This window comes from Salminus brasiliensis, chromosome 12, assembly GCF_030463535.1.
Source record: "Salminus brasiliensis chromosome 12, fSalBra1.hap2, whole genome shotgun sequence".
NCBI classification, from domain to species: domain Eukaryota; kingdom Metazoa; phylum Chordata; class Actinopteri; order Characiformes; family Bryconidae; genus Salminus; species Salminus brasiliensis.
Genome location: NC_132889.1, coordinates 38,579,211 through 38,598,114, shown reverse-complemented (window position 1 = coordinate 38,598,114; position 18,904 = coordinate 38,579,211). Strand labels below are relative to the sequence as shown.

At 42.5% G+C, this 18,904-nt stretch overlaps 1 protein-coding gene across 1 annotated transcript in view; it reads right to left on the bottom strand.

Annotated features, from left to right (window-relative positions):
- Positions 1-18,904, bottom strand: part of LOC140573608 (multidrug resistance-associated protein 1-like) — a 41,310-nt gene that overhangs the window by 10,630 nt on the left and 11,776 nt on the right. The window contains exons 2-14 of the mRNA XM_072693046.1: positions 18,328-18,504; positions 17,047-17,172; positions 15,394-15,531; positions 9,808-9,933; positions 9,670-9,731; positions 8,542-8,673; positions 7,456-7,659; positions 5,901-6,078; positions 5,616-5,777; positions 4,608-4,700; positions 3,184-3,387; positions 1,842-1,988; positions 1,589-1,676 (exon numbers count right to left, since the gene is read on the bottom strand). Coding sequence (XP_072549147.1) covers positions 1,589-1,676; positions 1,842-1,988; positions 3,184-3,387; positions 4,608-4,700; positions 5,616-5,777; positions 5,901-6,078; positions 7,456-7,659; positions 8,542-8,673; positions 9,670-9,731; positions 9,808-9,933; positions 15,394-15,531; positions 17,047-17,172; positions 18,328-18,504 — 1,837 coding nt within the window. The remainder of the gene's footprint in view (positions 1-1,588; positions 1,677-1,841; positions 1,989-3,183; positions 3,388-4,607; positions 4,701-5,615; positions 5,778-5,900; positions 6,079-7,455; positions 7,660-8,541; positions 8,674-9,669; positions 9,732-9,807; positions 9,934-15,393; positions 15,532-17,046; positions 17,173-18,327; positions 18,505-18,904) is intronic.

Below are 18,904 nucleotides of genomic sequence, written 5' to 3'. Positions count from 1 at the left end.
CTAACCCCGCTGCCATATTCCACTACAGAATCCTAGGTGGATGAGGTGGGGTGATCATCGTCATCTAACATGCTGACCTCACTAACGCTCTTGTTGCTGAATGCAATCAAATCCTTACAGCAATGCTTCTTTAAAATCTAGTAGAAAGCTTTCCTCCCTGGACAGTAGAGACAGTTACTGTTTTTAATGCCCTTGATTTCAGAAGAAACAATGAATGAACATGCGTCCCAATACTTTTGTCTATTTGTATGTATGTTTTATCAGGGCCTCTTCGCATCGTTGCTTCCAAAAATTCCTGTTCCTGGCATGTTATGTTAAAGTGGTTTGTCGTGTTGCTGTGAACGCTTGTGTGGGTTAATTACAGGCCAGTGCTGTGGTCAGTGACTCTCTCAGTCAGAACGGCAGAGCGGAAAATGCCATAATGTGGTCAGCAGCCAACGCACGAGGTCATGTTCTGCTGTGGACGTTTGAGCCACATTCCACAGCCGTCTAATGTCCACACCACTGAGTACAGCCATGAAGCCTCAAGCTGGACTCTGGGATCCCGGCAGACGGCAGGGCAGCGTGTGGGACTGTAGCAGGAAGTCCTCTCAGATCAAAACATCACATTTCAGCACATTTCCACTCAGTCTCCACAGAGCTTCCTGTGTACCGGGGTTGGGTTCCACATTAGAATGACTGCGTAAGTTTAGTGATTTCTAGACGTCTAGAGTGTTTGTGTGTGTGTGTGTGTGTGTGTGTGTGTGTGTGAGGTGTACGTTGATTTTCTAGCTCACATAACCCAGGTGACAGAAACAGAATGAGCTGATTAAATACTCCAATATTCAGAGTTCTGCAAGTTCCAATTCCATAGTTACACTGCATCAATTTTTATGGTTACTATAGTTACATCTTTTTCCATTATTACGGACGATACACCCATTGCCATGGTTACGCTGCATCTTTTTCTAATGATTAAGCTACAGATTTCTTTCATGCACTACACTCATATCTAAGTTCATTTCCATGGTGCACCCGTTTCCATGGTTATTCTACTCTTACTTCCATGATTATGCAGCACTGATTTCCATGATTTCACTACACCCATTTCCATCATTTCACCACACCCATTTCCATAGTTACGCTGCACCAATTTCAATGGTCACTATGGTTACATCTTTCTATGGTTACATCTTTTTCCAGTATTACGGACGGTACACCCATTTCCATGGTTCCACTACATCTTTTTCGAATGATTAAGCTACAGATTCCTTTCATACGCTACACTCATATCTAGGGTTACACTAAGTCCATGTGTAACCTTACCCTTTTCTATGTTTTCACTACACCCATCTATAACTTTTGCCACTGTTACACCTATCTCCATGGTTATGCTGCACTCAACCTATTTCCATGGTTATGCTACAGACAGTCGCTTGCATTTATTGCACATTTCCATGGTTACAGTCCTGAAGCTTGATTAGAAATGTTTGATTGGACGACAGCTGAGCTCTAAGTCTGTTTTCCTCAGTCTCCCCGACACTCAGTGCTGCTGTGGTCACCGCGCCTTGTGGTCAGATTGCCACTGAAATGTTTGTAATCTACTCACCAGGGCTAAAGGGAGCTCTGACCACACTGTCCGGCTTCAACTCATCCTGACAGAGGAACTTTCCCAGACGCCTCAGAGAGACCACGGCCTGAGCAGGAGATGACACAGCAGGAGAACATGATCACAATGCGATAACTGTAAGAGGAAACGTTCCGGGGGAAGTCCTGTGCTTGTAAATGTGAAACCGGTGGTCTGACATGGATACTCCAAAGGTCAGATGACTGAATGCTGGCCGCAGCGTGGTCAGACTTGCCTGCATGGTGGTGCTCATGGCGAATGGCAGTTGACTCAGCGGAGTCTTCAGGATGTTGATGAGCGCCATGGACACGAAAACCTTCTGAGCATCCAGAACGTTCTTCTCGTCGATCAGCACGTACACTCCAAACATGGCGAAGGCAATCTGTTACATAACCAGTAATTAGTAAAAGACAGAAAAATAAATCACATAAAAAGACATGAAAATTTAAGACCCCCAGTGAGCAGCAAACGGCCACAGTGGCCAGAAAGCTGGAGCTCCCGCAGAGCTGGAGGAGCCAAGACTCACAAGGGGGACCCAACCCATCCTCCTCTGATCAGAACTATTTATAAATGATTGATAAAAGTCACCAAACCACCTGAACTGTTCTCCTGCTCAGATCATAATCATAATATAATAATTATGGTGTAGACTAACTTAATATAGTCATGGCAGTGATGGTCAGAGGAATAAGAGGAATGATGGGTAATAGTGGTGATATTAATAGTAGAGTCCATTTAGGTTTAACATGGTCATTAAACAGGTAGCAGTGGTAGGAGAGTGTGCCGCTAGTCCGGCATGGGTGGTGGTGGGGGCCTGCTGGTTGGACTGGTTGGTGGCAGCTGGTCTGATGCAAGTAGAGGGGACCCCAGCGGGCAGGTCCCAGGTCTTCCACTATTTAATGGCCCAACACCTCAATTCCTCATCCTCAAATGACATAAGTTGCATAGCAGCAGTTATTGAATACTAATGCTGAAGAATGTATAGTAGCTATATACTTACTGAATAATAGGTCTACAAAAGTCCTTGGGTTTAAAGGGTTAATCGTGCCAAACAAGCTGTAAAAATGCAAAGTCAGCTCAACTTAACCCCTTAAACCCAAGGTTGATAATACTGTTGTTAATCCTAGAATATAACCATGCGTACAGCTGTTTAGCTTACTAGATTGGGAGTGGTGTCCCACAGGGCTCTATTGTAGGACCTATGACGTTGATGTAGTCTAGGCTTGTATAGAGCTTACTTAGTTTCTCCTAAAGGCTCATTTATGCTGTACGATCAGTTACAATTACAAGAGCTTTGATTTTAAGTGGAGATGCGACAGAACAAAGCTTTTCATGCTATTTGAGAGGTGAGCTCTTTAGAGTTGACATATTCATAGTTTGTAGGTCAGTGAGTTCATTTTCTCAGTGTAGAAGAGCAGATTTCAAAAAAAGCTTAGGTTTTCTCTGCAAAAAAAAGCCATGTTTTTGTCAACAGAACAGAAGATCAAAGGTACAGAATGTAATTATGTAATTACATTTAAATACGTATGTAATATAAACTCAGCCTAAAGTAAAGTGCTAAATGCTTTCAGACGCACCAGGAAAGTCGAGGAGTTGAAGGAGGCGATGGATACGGAGTAAAGGATCTGGGATCTTTTCAGGGCCTTCAGCTCCTTTTCCCTGTAGCCCAGAACCCTCTCCTCAAAGGCCTTCTCCCAGGCGTAGAACTTCAGGATCTTCATCCCACTGAGGATTTCATTCATCAGCTTTATACGACCATCCATGTACTTCATCTGGACCTCCTGAGTGCAGGTCAACACAGCAAATCAGGGATCTGATCTTTTAACCAAACCTTCACACGGCAGGGAAGTGGCCAGTGAGTAGAAACACAAGGTAGGGGTTTCTAATAAAGTGGCCAGTGAGTAGAAGCACAAGGTAGGGGTTTCTAATAAAGTGGCCAGTAAGTAGAAACACAAGGTAGGGGTTTCTAATAAAGTGGCCAGTGAGTAGAAACACAAGGTAGGGGTTTCTAATAAAGTGTCCAGTGAGTGTAAGCACGAGGTAGGTGTTTCTAATAAAGTGGCCAGTGAGTGGAAGCACAAGGTAGGTGTTTCTAATAAAGTGGCCGGTGAGTGGAAGAACAAGGTAGGTGTTTCTAACAAAGTGGCCAGTGAGTGGCAGCACAAGCAAAGTGTTTCTAATAAAGTGTCCAGTGAGTAGAAACACAATGTAGGTGTTTCTAATAAAGTGGCCGGTGAGTGGCAGCACAAGGTAGGTGTTTCTAACAAAGTGGCCAGTGAGTGGCAGCACAAGGTAGGTGTTTCTAATAAAGTGGCCAGTGAGAAGCAGCACAAGGTAGGTGTTTCTAACAAAGTGGCCAGTGAGTGGCAGCACAAGGTAGGTGTTTCTAATAAAGTGACCAGTGGGTGGAAGCACAAGGTAGGTGTTTCTAACAAAGTGGCCAGTGAGTGGCAGCACAAGGTAGGTGTTTCTAATAAAGTGGCCAGTGAGTGGCAGCACAAGGTAGGTGTTTCTAATAAAGTGACCAGTGGGTGGAAGCACAAGGTAGGTGTTTCTAATAAAGTGGCCAGTGAGTGGCAGCACAAGGTTTCTAATAAAGTGGCTACTTTGTATTATAGACATATTGACCTTTAAACATGGTCCACTTGATATGCGTGTCTAGAATCGAGGTCAAGGAGGTGAATTCTGTTTATAGGTCCAGAAACGAGCGTGTCACTGCCCAGTGCCTGTTAGTCTGGTGTTGGGGACAAAGCAAACGAGGGCATTTTGTTTTTACTGCACTGGAAAACCGCATGTGGTTGAAGTCCACGTGTGTAACAGAGGGACATCAAAGCAGCTGAAGTGCAGAACCGGCCCACACACTTTCCCTGTTTGAACAGAACCAGCTGTGACACTGCTGGACTGGGCAGTCCTGTGGACTAACACAACCACTGACACCGCAGGACAAGCTAAACAGGGACACAGTGTCTGTGGGGCGAAGGCAGAACTGCATGTGCTGTACCTGGAGTTTGCTTCTCATCTTGGCGATGAGGCCGTTCAGAGGGAAGATGAGGATGACTGTGGCGATTCCGGCCAAAGCGGATGGACCCAGACGCTACAGCAGGGACAGAAATACAGAATACACTGTGCTTTAATTACAAGTGAAAACCTACTTACTTACAGTAAAAAAAATCACTACAATTAGAATATTATTATTATTATTATTATTGTTATTATTATTCAAACTGAAAACCTATTTACTTGGGCAGTAAAAGGCTCTGCTAAGAATAATAATAATAATAATTATTTAAATTATTCAGTATTATATTTTAATTCATTATATTTTATTATATATATTTTAATTCGTTAATATTCTGTCAGTCTGTTGTTTTAGAGATGATTTATGGGATCCAGTTATTTTTATTTAATATTACTATTTTTAGTTATTATTTTTAATATAATATAATATAATATAATGTAATGTGTTATTTAGTTTATTTTTTTTATTTCATAACTGACCATTTACATTCCAACATATAATTTCCATTCCATTTCATTTTTATTTTATTTTACTGTTTTACTTAATAATAATAACAATAAAATACAAATGCATGTATTATTATTATTATTGTTGTTGTTGTTATTCATAAATAATAATAATAATCATACTTTATGCTATCATTTTCTATTATTTATCTCATATTATATTATATTATATTATTACTATTTATTTCTTTTTTGTATTTATTGTATTTATTATTTATTATACTTTTTGTCTTTGCACCCTCTCTCGTGTTTTGTCTATTGTCATTACACTATTGTACAACGTCCTTAACTACTACTGCCCCGGAGTCTGATTGTCTGATAGACTGATGGATTGATTGACAGATAGTGTATCTGATATTTCCTTCTGATTCCCTTCAGCAGAATCCTACGAACATCTGCACAGCTCAACCCAAACTGATAAGCTCTTATTAGGAAGGTTCAGCTGCCTGATTAATGGAGCTCACTGGGCGTTCCAGTGGATTACCTGCCAGAGGAAGAAGAGGCACAGGCCGATTTCAATAGGTGCCAACCAGACAGCGTTGAAGTACACCACAAAGTCCATGAGCTTCTGTGTGTCAGCGGATACCAGGTTCACAATCTCCCCCACCGTACACGTCCTGCGGGCGGCGCTGCTGATCACCAGAGCCTGAGAGGAGTTTAAGAGGAAGTGAATGTTAGAAAAGGGCTCCACACACACACACACACACACACACACACACACACACACACAGTGACAACACCTGACCTCAGGTGGAACAGGTGGATATACCTTCCTGTAGACGAGGCCCATGACGGCGGTCTTGACCCTCATGCCCACGGTGAAGCAGGCGTACATGTACTGATGGTTGAAGAGGGACTGCAGGCAGGACAGCAGGAACATGGTGAAGGCGAACAGGTAACCCTTCCACAAGGGGGCGTCCTCATCTCTCACAAAGCCCAGCAGCAGACTGAGGGAAGACAAAGCACACAGTTACACACTTTTAATATTTTACTTTAATAAACAGCAAGAATATTGTATGAAATTATGGTAATTAAGCTGTGGAAATCCAATCAAATCAATCCAATAATTATCTGGAGAGGTTAATTAAGGCTAAGCTTGGACTAGAACCATTTTCAACAGTTATTCACCACAGAGACTGCAGTTTAGTCCTAGACTAGGCCCAATCCGCGTCCAGAAGACTGAGAAGACTGCTATGGGCTGATGGGTGGGGCTAAACTGCTGTAGGCTGAATGGGGTGGAGCTAAATTGCTGTGAGCTGAATGGGTGGGGCTAAACTGCTGTAGGCTGAATGGGGTGGGACTAAACTGCTGTAGGCTGAATGGGTGGGGCTGAACTGCTTTATGTTGACTGGGTGGGGTTGAACAGCTGTACACTGAATGGGTGGGACTAAGCTTTGCTGGCTTAATGGCTAATAGGGAAACTGCTCCACTGCACCTTCAGCAGAGTGACTGCTGCGACCTAGAGAGAGGGAGTAGTGCAGGGCAGGCTGGGCACCGCTGTGCTGGTGGCTCACGCTTGGCAGCTCTGTTTATGGGCGGTCAGTTTCACCACAGCTGCCTTAGCTCATCTGGGCCTTGGCAGTACCGGCCAGGCTGAAGGGCTAGCAGAGGCCGTGAAGCTGCTTCACGTGCAGAGGAGTGGCAATAACAGCGGCCATGTGCGGCTTCACTGCACCAGCACTGCCACTCAGAGCTAGAGCTGCTCCGGGTTTAAGAGAGAGGGCAGTGAGGGCATGGGCGCTGTATCTGACCAGCTGTATCTGACCAGCTGTATCTCACCAGCTGTATCTGAACAAACCTCTGGTGTAGTTTGGGTCTGGATTGTCTGGAAGTTATTCAGCCACCTGGTACTTTACTTATCATTGGCCTGATTGGTTTCTGATGACAGAACTGCTGCTGATCAGATGTGGTGGACAGTGCATTATTTCTCGAAATAAACACAGTTATGTGCATTATTGTTTGAAAGTATTTCCATTTATTTCTTGAAATAAACTAATTATTTCCAAAAGTTCCAAAACAAAATTATCTGCATTATTGTTTTGAAATAATCAAAACCATTTTGTCATAATAGAAATAAAATAATTAGCATGATTTCTTGAAATAAACAAAATTATTTAGTTTATTTCTTGAATAAAACAAATTATTTCCATTACTTCTTCAAATAAACAAAATTATTTACATTATTTCCTGAAAAAAAACCAAAATTATTTAAAAAACATTTTGGAGGATTTCTATTGGTCATTCATTAATGATGAAATTCTAATAAAATATAAAGAACTGCCAGATTCCGATTAGGGAGAAAGGAGAGAAATGGCCTGTCTCACCTCAACACCTGTGGGATGGAGAACATGAAGGCATCGTGGATGACGAGGCAGAGTGTCCCGGTCAGAAAGAAGGGTCCGAAGGTTTTGGCCAGCGTCCGGAGGAGGAGGAATCCGGAGCTTTGTTCCTGCCGCAGTTTGTGGAGCAGCTGCGTCTGCTCTGTGATTCTGCAGCCCAGAGCTTTCACGCTCTCTCCCCTCTCCTGCCTGGACACGAGGAAACACCACCTTATAACAGAACCGGCACTTTTCTATAGGAGGTCCAAATACAGCGGCTCTTATATCGAGAATATAATACAGGACCGTCCAATTCACTGACCGCTCACATCTTTCAGCAGATCATTCAGCAGATCATACAGTAGATCATACAGCAAATCATTCAGCAGATCATACAGCAGATCATACAGCAGATCATACAATAGATCATTCAGCAGATCATTCAGCAGATCATTCAGCAAATCATTCAGCAGATCATACAGCAGATCATTCAGCAGATCATACAGCAGATCATTCAGCAGATCATACAGTAGATCATACAGCAGATCATTCAGCAGATCATACAGCAAATCATTCAGCAGATCATACAGCAGATCATACAGCAGATCATACAGTAGATCATACAGCAGATCATTCAGCAGATCATACAGCAGATCATTCAGCAGATCATACAGCAGATCATTCAGCAGATCATACAGTAGATCATACAGCAGATCATTCAGCAGATCATACAGCAGATCATTCAGCAGATCATACAGTAGATCATACAGCAGATCATTCAGCAGATCATACAGCAGATCATTCAGCAGATCATACAGCAGATCATTCAGCAGATCATACAGTAGATCATTCAGCAGATCATTCAGCAGATCATACAGCAGATCATACAGTAGATCATTCAGCAGATCATTCAGCAGATCATACAGTAGATCATACAGTAGATCATTCAGCAGATCATTCAGCAGATCATTCAGCAGATCATTCAGCAGATCATTCAGCATTATTTCTTTATTTGATTTGAATCAGTTCTACATCATGTTTGGTAGAAGTAAAAGGAGCTGAAGGCGGAGCTCAGTGGGTGAGTTTTCTTACTGTTGTAGTTTGGCACACTCTGTGGTCCACTCTCTCTCCAGGTCACTGAAAATCTTCTCAGACGTGTCCTCTTTTCTGAGTGACCACAGGTCTTCAGCTTTCAGAGGGGACCGGTAACCCTTCACAACCAGCCTGGAGAACATTCAAGCACAGCCAGACGCGAATGTCAGTACAGCTGCTGCTGCTGCTAACAACAACAACAACAACAACAACAACAATAATAATAATAATAATAATAATAATAATAATAATAATAATAATGCTAGGTTGTTGCTATAGTCTTGCCAAGTGATTGCTATGGTGATGCTAGTTGGTAAATAGGTGGTTAATATGACATCCTAGGTGGCTGCTATGGTGTTGCCAGGTGGTTGCTATAGTCCTGCCAAGTGGTTGCTATGGTGTTGCAAAGTGGTTTCTAGTTGGTTGTTGTGGTGTTGTTACGTGGTTGCTATGCTATCCCAGGTGGTTGCTAGGTGGCTTCTCTGGTATCTCTGATAATTGGTATTTTTGGCGTTTCTAGGTGGTTGCTGGGTGATACTGTGTTGCAAGGTGATTGAAATGGTATTGCAGGTTACTGCTAGGGTTTTGCTTAGTTGTTCCTAGGGTGTTGCTTTTGTGGTTGCTAGGCAGTTGCTATGGTATCCCAGGTGGTTGTTATGATGTTCCAGATGGTTTCACCGGTGTTTCCAAGTGGTTGATCTGGTATCCCAGGTGGTTGTGTGGGTGTTATTAGAGTATTTGGAGCAGTGTGGCATTAAACAAGACTTTTGCACCCCATTGATTCCTATGGGAAACTGCGTCCAATCAAAATGCTGTATATAAGCCTGCATCACAAAATCAGACCAAGCAACCGGAGCGGTGTCAATGAGGATGAGATATGCGGCGAATTAAAGAATTAAATGAAAAACAGAAGAAGAAGAATGTAGATCTGACATTGCTCTACAAATATAATTATATACATTATAATAAATGATAAATTATACATTATAATAATAACAACAATAACAGCAACAACAATTATTATATTTATATTTTAACATTATTATTATTATTATTATTATAATGATGCCTGTGTTTTTGTTGCTTGTGTTCTTGTCTCCTGATAGTAGATGTGACTCTTCTACTCACCCACTGAACCACCAGAAGAGTATCTTAGACAGGAATGAAGCGTCTTCAACGGGACAGGGGTTCTGCTGGAGGGACAGCACTGAGTTACTATCTCAGATTCACAGCAGCAGAATAATGAATCTGTGAAACTAACAGCACCTTCACGTAGACCGACTTCGGGACATCTGGACGCTGATCAGCAAAACAGCTCAGGATGAGCTGAGCCAGCTGGAGAGAGAAGCAGGCGAAGAAAGCCACAAATCGCAGAGCGTCCTGGGAAAGGCCCTGCAACACACAGAGGGGTTCCCACACTGTAGTCAGAGCCCCGTCCTGCAGCTCACTTACCCCCACTAACCAGACATCCACAGTCAGAATCAGGAGCTCAAGGAGAAAAACGTGAGTGTTCATGACTAAACTGGAATTGAATACACTGCCAGAAGTATGTGGACACATGTCTAAACACATCTCCATATACAAACACAGAATGCCAACTTTGCCATATGTAATTTTTTGACATTTCTGCCTTAGCAAAGATGCCCCGGACATCCTTCTAATTACTGAGTTTACGTGTTTTAGCCACACCCACTATTAACAGGTGTATAACTTTAAGCACACAGTCATGTTGTCTCCATAGACAAACGTTGGCAGTATAAGAGCACAGTGACACTGTCACAGTATGCCACTTTTATTATAAGTCAGTTATAACATTTCTGCTCTGCTAAAGCTGCCCCAGACAACTGTAAGTACTCTGTTCTGAATCAGAAGTGTCGCAGTAGATCACACAAACTCTCAGAGCAGGGTCACTGGGTGCTTGTTGAACGAGGCGCAATACAGAGCAGCCAATTACACCAGAGCTCATTTACATATTTCAGCAACAAACTTTCTAATTGTAGTCTGTTTAATCACTAGCACAAACACTAAAAACAGTAAAGCTCGGGTTACGGTCAGTTACAGGACCTGTACAATTGCACACACTGCTGTGAATGCAATGTTTGCTTTTAGCAACACCGCTAAAGCTAAACATCAATGCTGTGTGAATATACATGTCAGTTTAGAGGATACATAAGCCAGAGCTAACACACAGCGAGTCCGACAGCGGGAAAGTAATGAGGGACTACGTGGGATCTGTCCTGGTCCGTATGAAAGGCCTGTCTTCACCACAGACGCCACACGTTTCCTGTGGAGCTGTATCTGCTCCGTCTTTTCCGTGTGGTGTTGGAGGAAACCAAACTCAGGAATGATCAGAAGGCAGCCGCCCACCGCTGCTTTCAGCGTCTGGCAAGCTCGGGCAAGTTCAGAAACCAGTTAAGCATCAGTGATTTTAACGGGGGGATTTCTGGTGCAGTGTGGGAAAAATATAGGAGTCACTTCCTGTGAAATGAACAACTATGCAAATTCAAGTCATTTCCAAAAGACTGATTCTGAGACCTCTATCATAAAAAAGGCCAGTCTGAAAAACACTGAGCATCATACTGGCTCTACTGACTTCATCATGGTGCTCAGTGATCGGATTGAACTGTTCACAGTAACAGATATTTTAACCAGGGGTGCCCAAACTTTTGCACACCACTGTACTTTAGCCAGAGGTTTTTAGACTAGGGTTAATTTTTTTAACACCTTAGGCCAGAACCAGACCAGTATAAACCATATGTTGTGTTTTGAGCACAGGTATACTGGTCAACCAGCACCACACCAGTATAGACCAGTATAAACCATCATATGTTGTGTTGTGAACACTGGTATGCTGGTCATACACAATCACCCCAGCACCAGACCAGTATGAACCATTAAAATGTTGTGTTTTGAACGCTGGTATACTGGTCAAACAGCACTAGACCAGTTTTAACCAGTATAAACCAGCATGTGTTGTGTTTTGCACACTGGCATACTGGAAAACCAGCACTACACCAGTATAGATCAGTATAAACCATCACATGATGTGTTTTAAACACTGGCATACTGGTCAACCAGCACCACACCAGTATAGACCAGTATAAACCATCATATGCTGTGTTGTGAACACTGGTATACTGGTCAACCAGCACTAGACCAGTATAAACAATCATATGTTGTGTTCTGAACACTGGTATACTGGTCAACCAGCACCACACCAGTATAGACCAGTATAAACCAGCATGTGTTGTGTTTTGCACACTGGCATACTGGAAAACCAGCACTACACCAGTATAGATCAGTATAAACCATCACATGTTGTGTTTTGCACAGTGGCATACTGGTCAAACAGAACCACACCAGTATAGACCAGCATATACTTCAGTGTTTTGAACTGATATGCTGGCTAACCAGTTCCACACCAGCACCAAACCAGTATAAACCTGCTTATGCTGTGTTTTGAATACTGGTGTACTGATCAACCAACCCCACACCAGCACCTAATGCACCAGTTTAGACCTGCTGTTTCTTCCAGCGAGGATCATGTCAATCCTAAAAGCCCTCAGAGAAAGAAAGAGCTTCAGAAATCTGTAAAAACAACTGGAAAACAAAAAAAGTGTGTACAACCGTGCTTCCTCGCTAACCGTTGGGGTGTGAGCTACGTTAGCCTCGTAGCTCCAGTGCTAAACTAAAGAAGTCAGCCTCAGCCATTAAACATGACTATGTTGGGCTGAAATCTGATTTCTGAACCACAGCCGTGTTTATTTGCATTTCAGTTGCTGAACCTGCAGCACTGCTGTGTATGAGGCAGTAAATCACAAACATAAACAGTGTGTGGGAGTCAGTCGGTGTGGTGATGGGACCCTAAATACACACCAGCAAGTCCAACAGTCACAACTTCCCCAGTGTTTCTGTCAGTTTACTCTGTACTATTAGACCACTCTATCAATAGAGATCTCCATGCTAATTGGAGGATAGCTCCTACTAGCCTCAGAGCGCTAGGCCTTAATGCAAACATAATGCAAACATAAGGCAAACACCAGACCCCAGACGTGTCTTGGCTGATCTGGGTTCGGCGGGGCTGGAGGTGATCATGGACAATGGATTTAATTTCGCCAAACTAACCCTTCAACCACTGTTGTGCTCTGAGGCCTCTGAAGCCTGTAAATGGCACAGTACGGAGGAAGGGCCCCTGGGGCACACTAAACCTGTGGCTCCGAGCCAGAATTCTGTAAATGGCTTGTGCTCACATGTTGGTTTCAGGCCTTTGTGTTTTCAGATACCGCTTTATTGTGACTCCACTGTGTGGAGCAAACAGTGTCTCCTTTATCCTCAGCCTCTCATTAAGAGTCTGGACCAAGTCTGGATCGAGTCTGGACAGAGTCTGGACCGAGTCTCCAGAACATTAGGCATCAGGTCTTATGGGGTTCCCAGTATGCAGTGCTCAGTAGTACCGAAAGTGCTGCAAGAAAGGACATCTGGTAAACCGGCGACAAGGTCATGGGTGCCTAATGCTCATTGATGCTCATGGACCCACCTCCCAACTTCCTGGACTTGAAGGATCTCCAGATACCTCAGCAGCACTCCAGCATCAAACCAGTATAAACCAGCATGTGTTGTGTTTTGAACACTGGTATACTGGTCAAACAGGACCACCCCAGTATAGACCAGCATATACTTCAGTGTTTTGAACACTGATATGCTGGCTAACCAGTTCCACACCAGCATCACACCAGTATAAACCAGCATGTGTTGTGTTTTGAACACTGGTATACTGGTCAACCAGCAACACACCAGTATAGACCAGCATAAACTTCAGTGTTTTGAACACTGATATGCTGGCTAACCAGCTCCACACCAGCACCAAACCAGTATAAATCTATAATACCAGGACAGGACACCTTCAGAGGTCTTGTGGAGTCCATGCCTTGACGGGTCTGAACCGTTTTTGGCGGTGCAAGGGGGGCCTATACAATATTACACAGGTAGTTTTAATGTTATGGCTGATTGGGGTGCATATAGTGCAGGGCTATGTGGACATGTTGATTTTTGTTGTACAGGATTCTTTAATCTGACTTTAATCCACTAGACAATAAACATGTATCTCCAAAAATCTCCAAATCAGGAGCTTTACAGGAGGACGAAAAAACCTAATTCTAGGTTATAATTCTAGGTCATTTCAGAGCATTTCTATATTTCTGGTCCGTTCATCATTAAATTATGTCAAAAGGTAAATAAACGTCAGAAATTGAACCACAAAGTACCAGTACTGTCATATGATCTATTTGCCAGGACATGAGGCCTGTAAAGCCCAGGCTCATGGTCACAGGAGCTTTACTACGAGTGGCTGCCATCTCTGGGCTAACACAAATACTGTCAAATGGCCAAGTTGTGGAGAATGTAGGTCAGTCGTGGCCTATCTAAGACCATATAAACACAGGGCTCATTTACTCCGACTAGCCATACATGTGCAGAATCAGTGCTTTGGGCATGTCCACTATGTCGGACAAAATGCTTGGAGCGCTTCAGCCTGGGCGTGTGACTTCCACTGAGAGGGCAAACACACAAACAGTGGGTAAGCTGTTACTGTTGGACTGGCTGTTGCTTATTCAGGGTCCAGTCAACCACACTGAGCTCCTATACTGACTGACCCACGCACTGTTTACCTACACACAGTATATAGCGCTAGGCTAGTTGGTCAGCTATACTCGTTCACTATTAGCTACGTTCGCCTTGATACTTCACCTGAGAGCTGAGGGGCTGGTTTGATGATGGACCGCCCAGCCAGTGTGTTTGGGTGGGGGTTTGGTGGGTTTGGTGTGAAGTGCTTGGTTCTAGATAACCTCCCCCAGTCAGAGCTGTGGTTCTACAGTGGAGGTGAAGGGAAGCAGACGTCTGAAGCTCTAATAAAAGCTCCTCACAGAAAGTTCTTCACCTAATGGTGATGAAGACGCTGCCTGATGCCTGAGACACTGTTCTACCAGAGTTCTGAGAAGAGTTCGGCTCTAGAACCTGCTTTTAAAATCAGATCATTAAAATGGTGGAGGGATACATGCTGCAGGGTGTAGTGCAGCTACAGAAAGTAGTCCCTAAAGAAAACTGCATTAGTTGAGATTCTCCACTATTTTACCTTCATCATCATCATCATCATCATTCCATATAAATCTCAGAAGACTCGTGTAGCTGCACTGGTGGGTTTGGATAGGAAATAAATTATGGGCTGTATCTGTGTTGTAGTCATGGCAACCGACACCTGCTTCCATTCACCTCCACTGTACAGAGATCAGAGTGGATCAGATTCTCTACAGTGAAGCTCAGGTTATAAGTGTTAAAGAGATGTGGCTTTATTTCTCACAGATGCTGAAATGGCAGAATGTGTGTGTGTGTGTGTGTGTGTGTGTGTGTGTGTGTTGTGGATTGCCTATCAGTCTGTGTGCTCTATTTTGGTGGCTTCTGGTTAGGGCCTGTCTCGCCACTGCCCCACACTGTTTATCAGCTCCAGCAATGAGCAGTTTTCAGACCAGACGCTATAAAAAAACCTGTTTACCATGAAAAGGACATTTCCACATTTGCTAAACTCTCCACCACACGCGGGACACGTGTGCATTATCTCTGCACGTACACAAGCTATCCATTATCACGTCTATACAGACAGACAGACGGAAATAGAGACCGACAGAGAGAGAGAGAGAGAGAGAGAGAGAGAGAGAGAGAGTATAACAGACACTATCTTAGGTGTTTCTAATAAAGTGGCCAGTGAGTGAAAGCACAAGGTAGGTGTTTCTAATAAAGTGGCCAGCATTTGTTTATATTATATTATTTGATATCAATGTATTAAAGGATGTTTCTTACCTCTTCTACAACAGCCTGGATATTAGCTCTGAGAGGTACCAGGGAACACACCACAGCCAGCATCCAGAAGAGGAAGAGGAAGAGTGAAGAGCGGAAACCCTTCATCCTCTCCAGGTGAATCACACAGACTGCCAACACCTGAGGACAGAGACAATCAATCAGTCAATCAATCAATCCATCAGCTTTTATTTTAACTGATAAAATATAAATAATATTTAATTAACTTAATCTAAACTTAAGAGAGATAAATGTACAAAATAAGATAAAGCAATTGATAAAAAAAAACAAAATAAAAATGACAAATGGCATAAATAAAACCAGAGTTAAGAAAATAAAAAGGTAAAAATGTAATTTAATTCATAAGAAAACTAAAAAACTTACCGATATATATATATATACCGATAATATAAATAATATACATACAGGTAAGACAAAATATAATAATATTATGAAGTTAATATAATAATAAAACTACTAAAAGTAAGATGAATTATAATACGAATAAATAAATCAAATAAATCAAAAGCAATAACTAATGATTTATTAATGAATAGTCCCATACACACATGAGTCCATAATCATCCACAGCTCCAGCATAACACTAAAGATGGACATGTCAGACACCCAACATGTCTCAGCTGCACTGCTGGCTCCTGTGTCTCTAGCTGTCCATGTGAGACAGGAGTGTATTGATGTCCTGGTTTGGTTCTATAGGGCAATGTACAGTACGCTGTGTGTGTGTTTAGTCTGTGTCCAGACACTGAAGAGAAGTATCTGATTGGATAGATACAGAAAAACAGTGGTGCTGACCACGGTGCCTGCACTGACCACAGGTAAAAGAGCATATTTATCCTGAACTCTTTACGACAGGACGGCCCGTCTGCACTGCGGCCAGAGAAATCACGGTCTAAATGTGGATCCACACTTCAGTTCACTTACTGAATAATTCACAGTAGATACTGAACAATTCATAGTAGATACTGAATAATTCATAGTAGATACTGAATAATTCATAGTGGATACTGAATAATTCATAATGGATACTGAATAAGTCATAGTGGATACTGAATTATTCATAATGGATACTGAATAAGTCATAGTGGATGCTGAATAATTCATAGTAGATACTGAATAATTCATAATGGATACTGAATTATTCATAATGGATACTGAATAAGTCATAGTGGATGCTGAATAATTCATAGTGGATACTGAATAATTCATAATGGATACTGAATAAGTCATAGTGGATGCTGAATAATTCATAGTAGATAGTGAATAATTCATAGTAGAATACTCAGTAGTTTATGCAGGATAATTCACAAGGGATCCTGAATAATCCATACATAATAAATAAGTCAGAAGTGATATTAAACAATTCATAGTAGATATTACTTAAATACTGAATACTGAATATATACTGAATAACCCAAGCAATGCAGAGTAAAGACTGAATCATTTAATGCTGAATAATAAATAGTGATTCCTGAACACTGGACTTTCTAGTAACTGCTTAATTTACACTCGTTATAATAACGCTACAGTTTAAGGGATTCAACTCAATTGAGAGAGTAATTAACCCCAGTGCTTCTGTTGTGGTAATGAACTTTGGCGTAATTCTCTGCGTAGAGATTGTGGGAGTGTGAACTGTACCATGGTCAGGCTGCGGATCACAGTGCTGAGGAGGAAGACCATGTGATGTTTGATCTCACTGCTTCTCTTCACCAGCAGATACACCATCTCCAACAGGCCGAAGGAGGCCAGACACAAACCCAGGACCTAGACCAGCGCAGAGAGACAAGAACAAACAGCACATTATTATTATTATTATTATTATTATTATTATTATTATTATTAAACCGCCTCATAGAAGGTCAGCATCATTACATTTCATTGCTTTATTAATATTTATATGTAATGTGTTATTACTTCCAGTCCATCAGTTTCAGGTTTGCTGTAGAGGTGTTTCTCACATATTCAAGTAATACTGTCTGAGAGGGAGCGCTAACACCTGGGAGACGGCACGGGTGCACTGCGGTCGTAGACACGAGGTCATAGGCAGAGAAGAGGTCAGATCAGGACGACAGTGCCAATCTCTCACCTCGAGTGTAGTATTGTGATTGTACCAATATTAGTTCCGTTATCACTGTTAATGTTAGATTTTAAACCAATCAAGCGACTGCCAAAATATTAGGTGACATTACAGGTTATATTAATCCCATGGCTGCACGCACACTGCTACACACATCGGCTAAGCTGTTAAATATTAAGAACTTAATTTGATGTGATGCTGAAGTGTGTTTCCTATTCTCCCGCTCTCCTCCGATTGGTTGATGAAATTTCGTGTCTCAAACCACACAATGCTCCCTTCCTACCTACCTAGCTGACAACACTACTACTGTGATGTTGTATACTTGTATCACTGACTGAGATTTGGGGTCAATTTATTCATAAATGGGGCAAAATATATCAAATGACATCAGAATATTAGTATCTTTTTTTATTTTTATTTTTTTTTATATTTTTGCTAAATTAAATAATTAATTCACATTTATTTACTACTTTCAGGCCCTCTTTACACCCCTTACTCGGCCCATACTCGGCCTGTGTTTTAATGGGTTGGTAAAGTCGAGAATTGTCGCTATTTGCTGTTTACACCTGTTTATTTCTGACGGTGTTTGAAGTGTAATCCATTTACAAGAATGTCCTAGATTACCAGATTACTAGATTACCACAAATCCAATGGCCTTGACCTACTGGCCTCACTGAAAGCCCTCACTCTCCTTCTCACACTGTTGACAGTGTAGCGAACTGCACCACGGCCTTCGCCGTTTCTCAGACTGTGTGTGTGGGTGTGTGTGTGTGTGTGTGGTACAGTTGTTGTGTTTGGAGGCCTGTAGTGGACGTCTCCTCGCGGTCACTCCTCTGACTCACCGTCTTGGCGCAGCAGAGGCTGGAGACGGATATGCATCCATAGTCGTGGAATCTGAGGTAGAGGAGGTAGAAGGGGGCGCAAACCCAGAGGTAGAAACAGGGGAACCACACCAGCACCGTGTGCTGGAAACACTGGGTCAGGTCTGGGTTAGGGGTGAACCACGTCAGGTTCCAGTCCTGAAACACAAAAAGCTGCTTTGTGAAAGCTGTTTCTCCGTCCGTTTCTGTAGCTGTTCAGATGTCCAAATGTTTGTGGACACTCCTTGAAATGAACGCATTCAGCTACTTTAATACACTACTTTATGTGGCTGACACAGATGTGCAGATACACACACACACACACACACACACACACACACACAGCTCGTCTAGACCCTGCAGAGAAGAAGTACTGCCAATAGAATAGACCTCTCATGACCCTATTGGCTCCATGCTGCCTAATAATACCAGGCGTGGGCTAGTAGAGGGGTATAAAGCCCTCAAGCATTGAGGAGCTGTGGAGCAGTGGAGGAACTGTGTTGTCTGGAATGATGGTGGTGGAGGAGCTCCATCCAGTACTTTTGGATGGGATGATTTG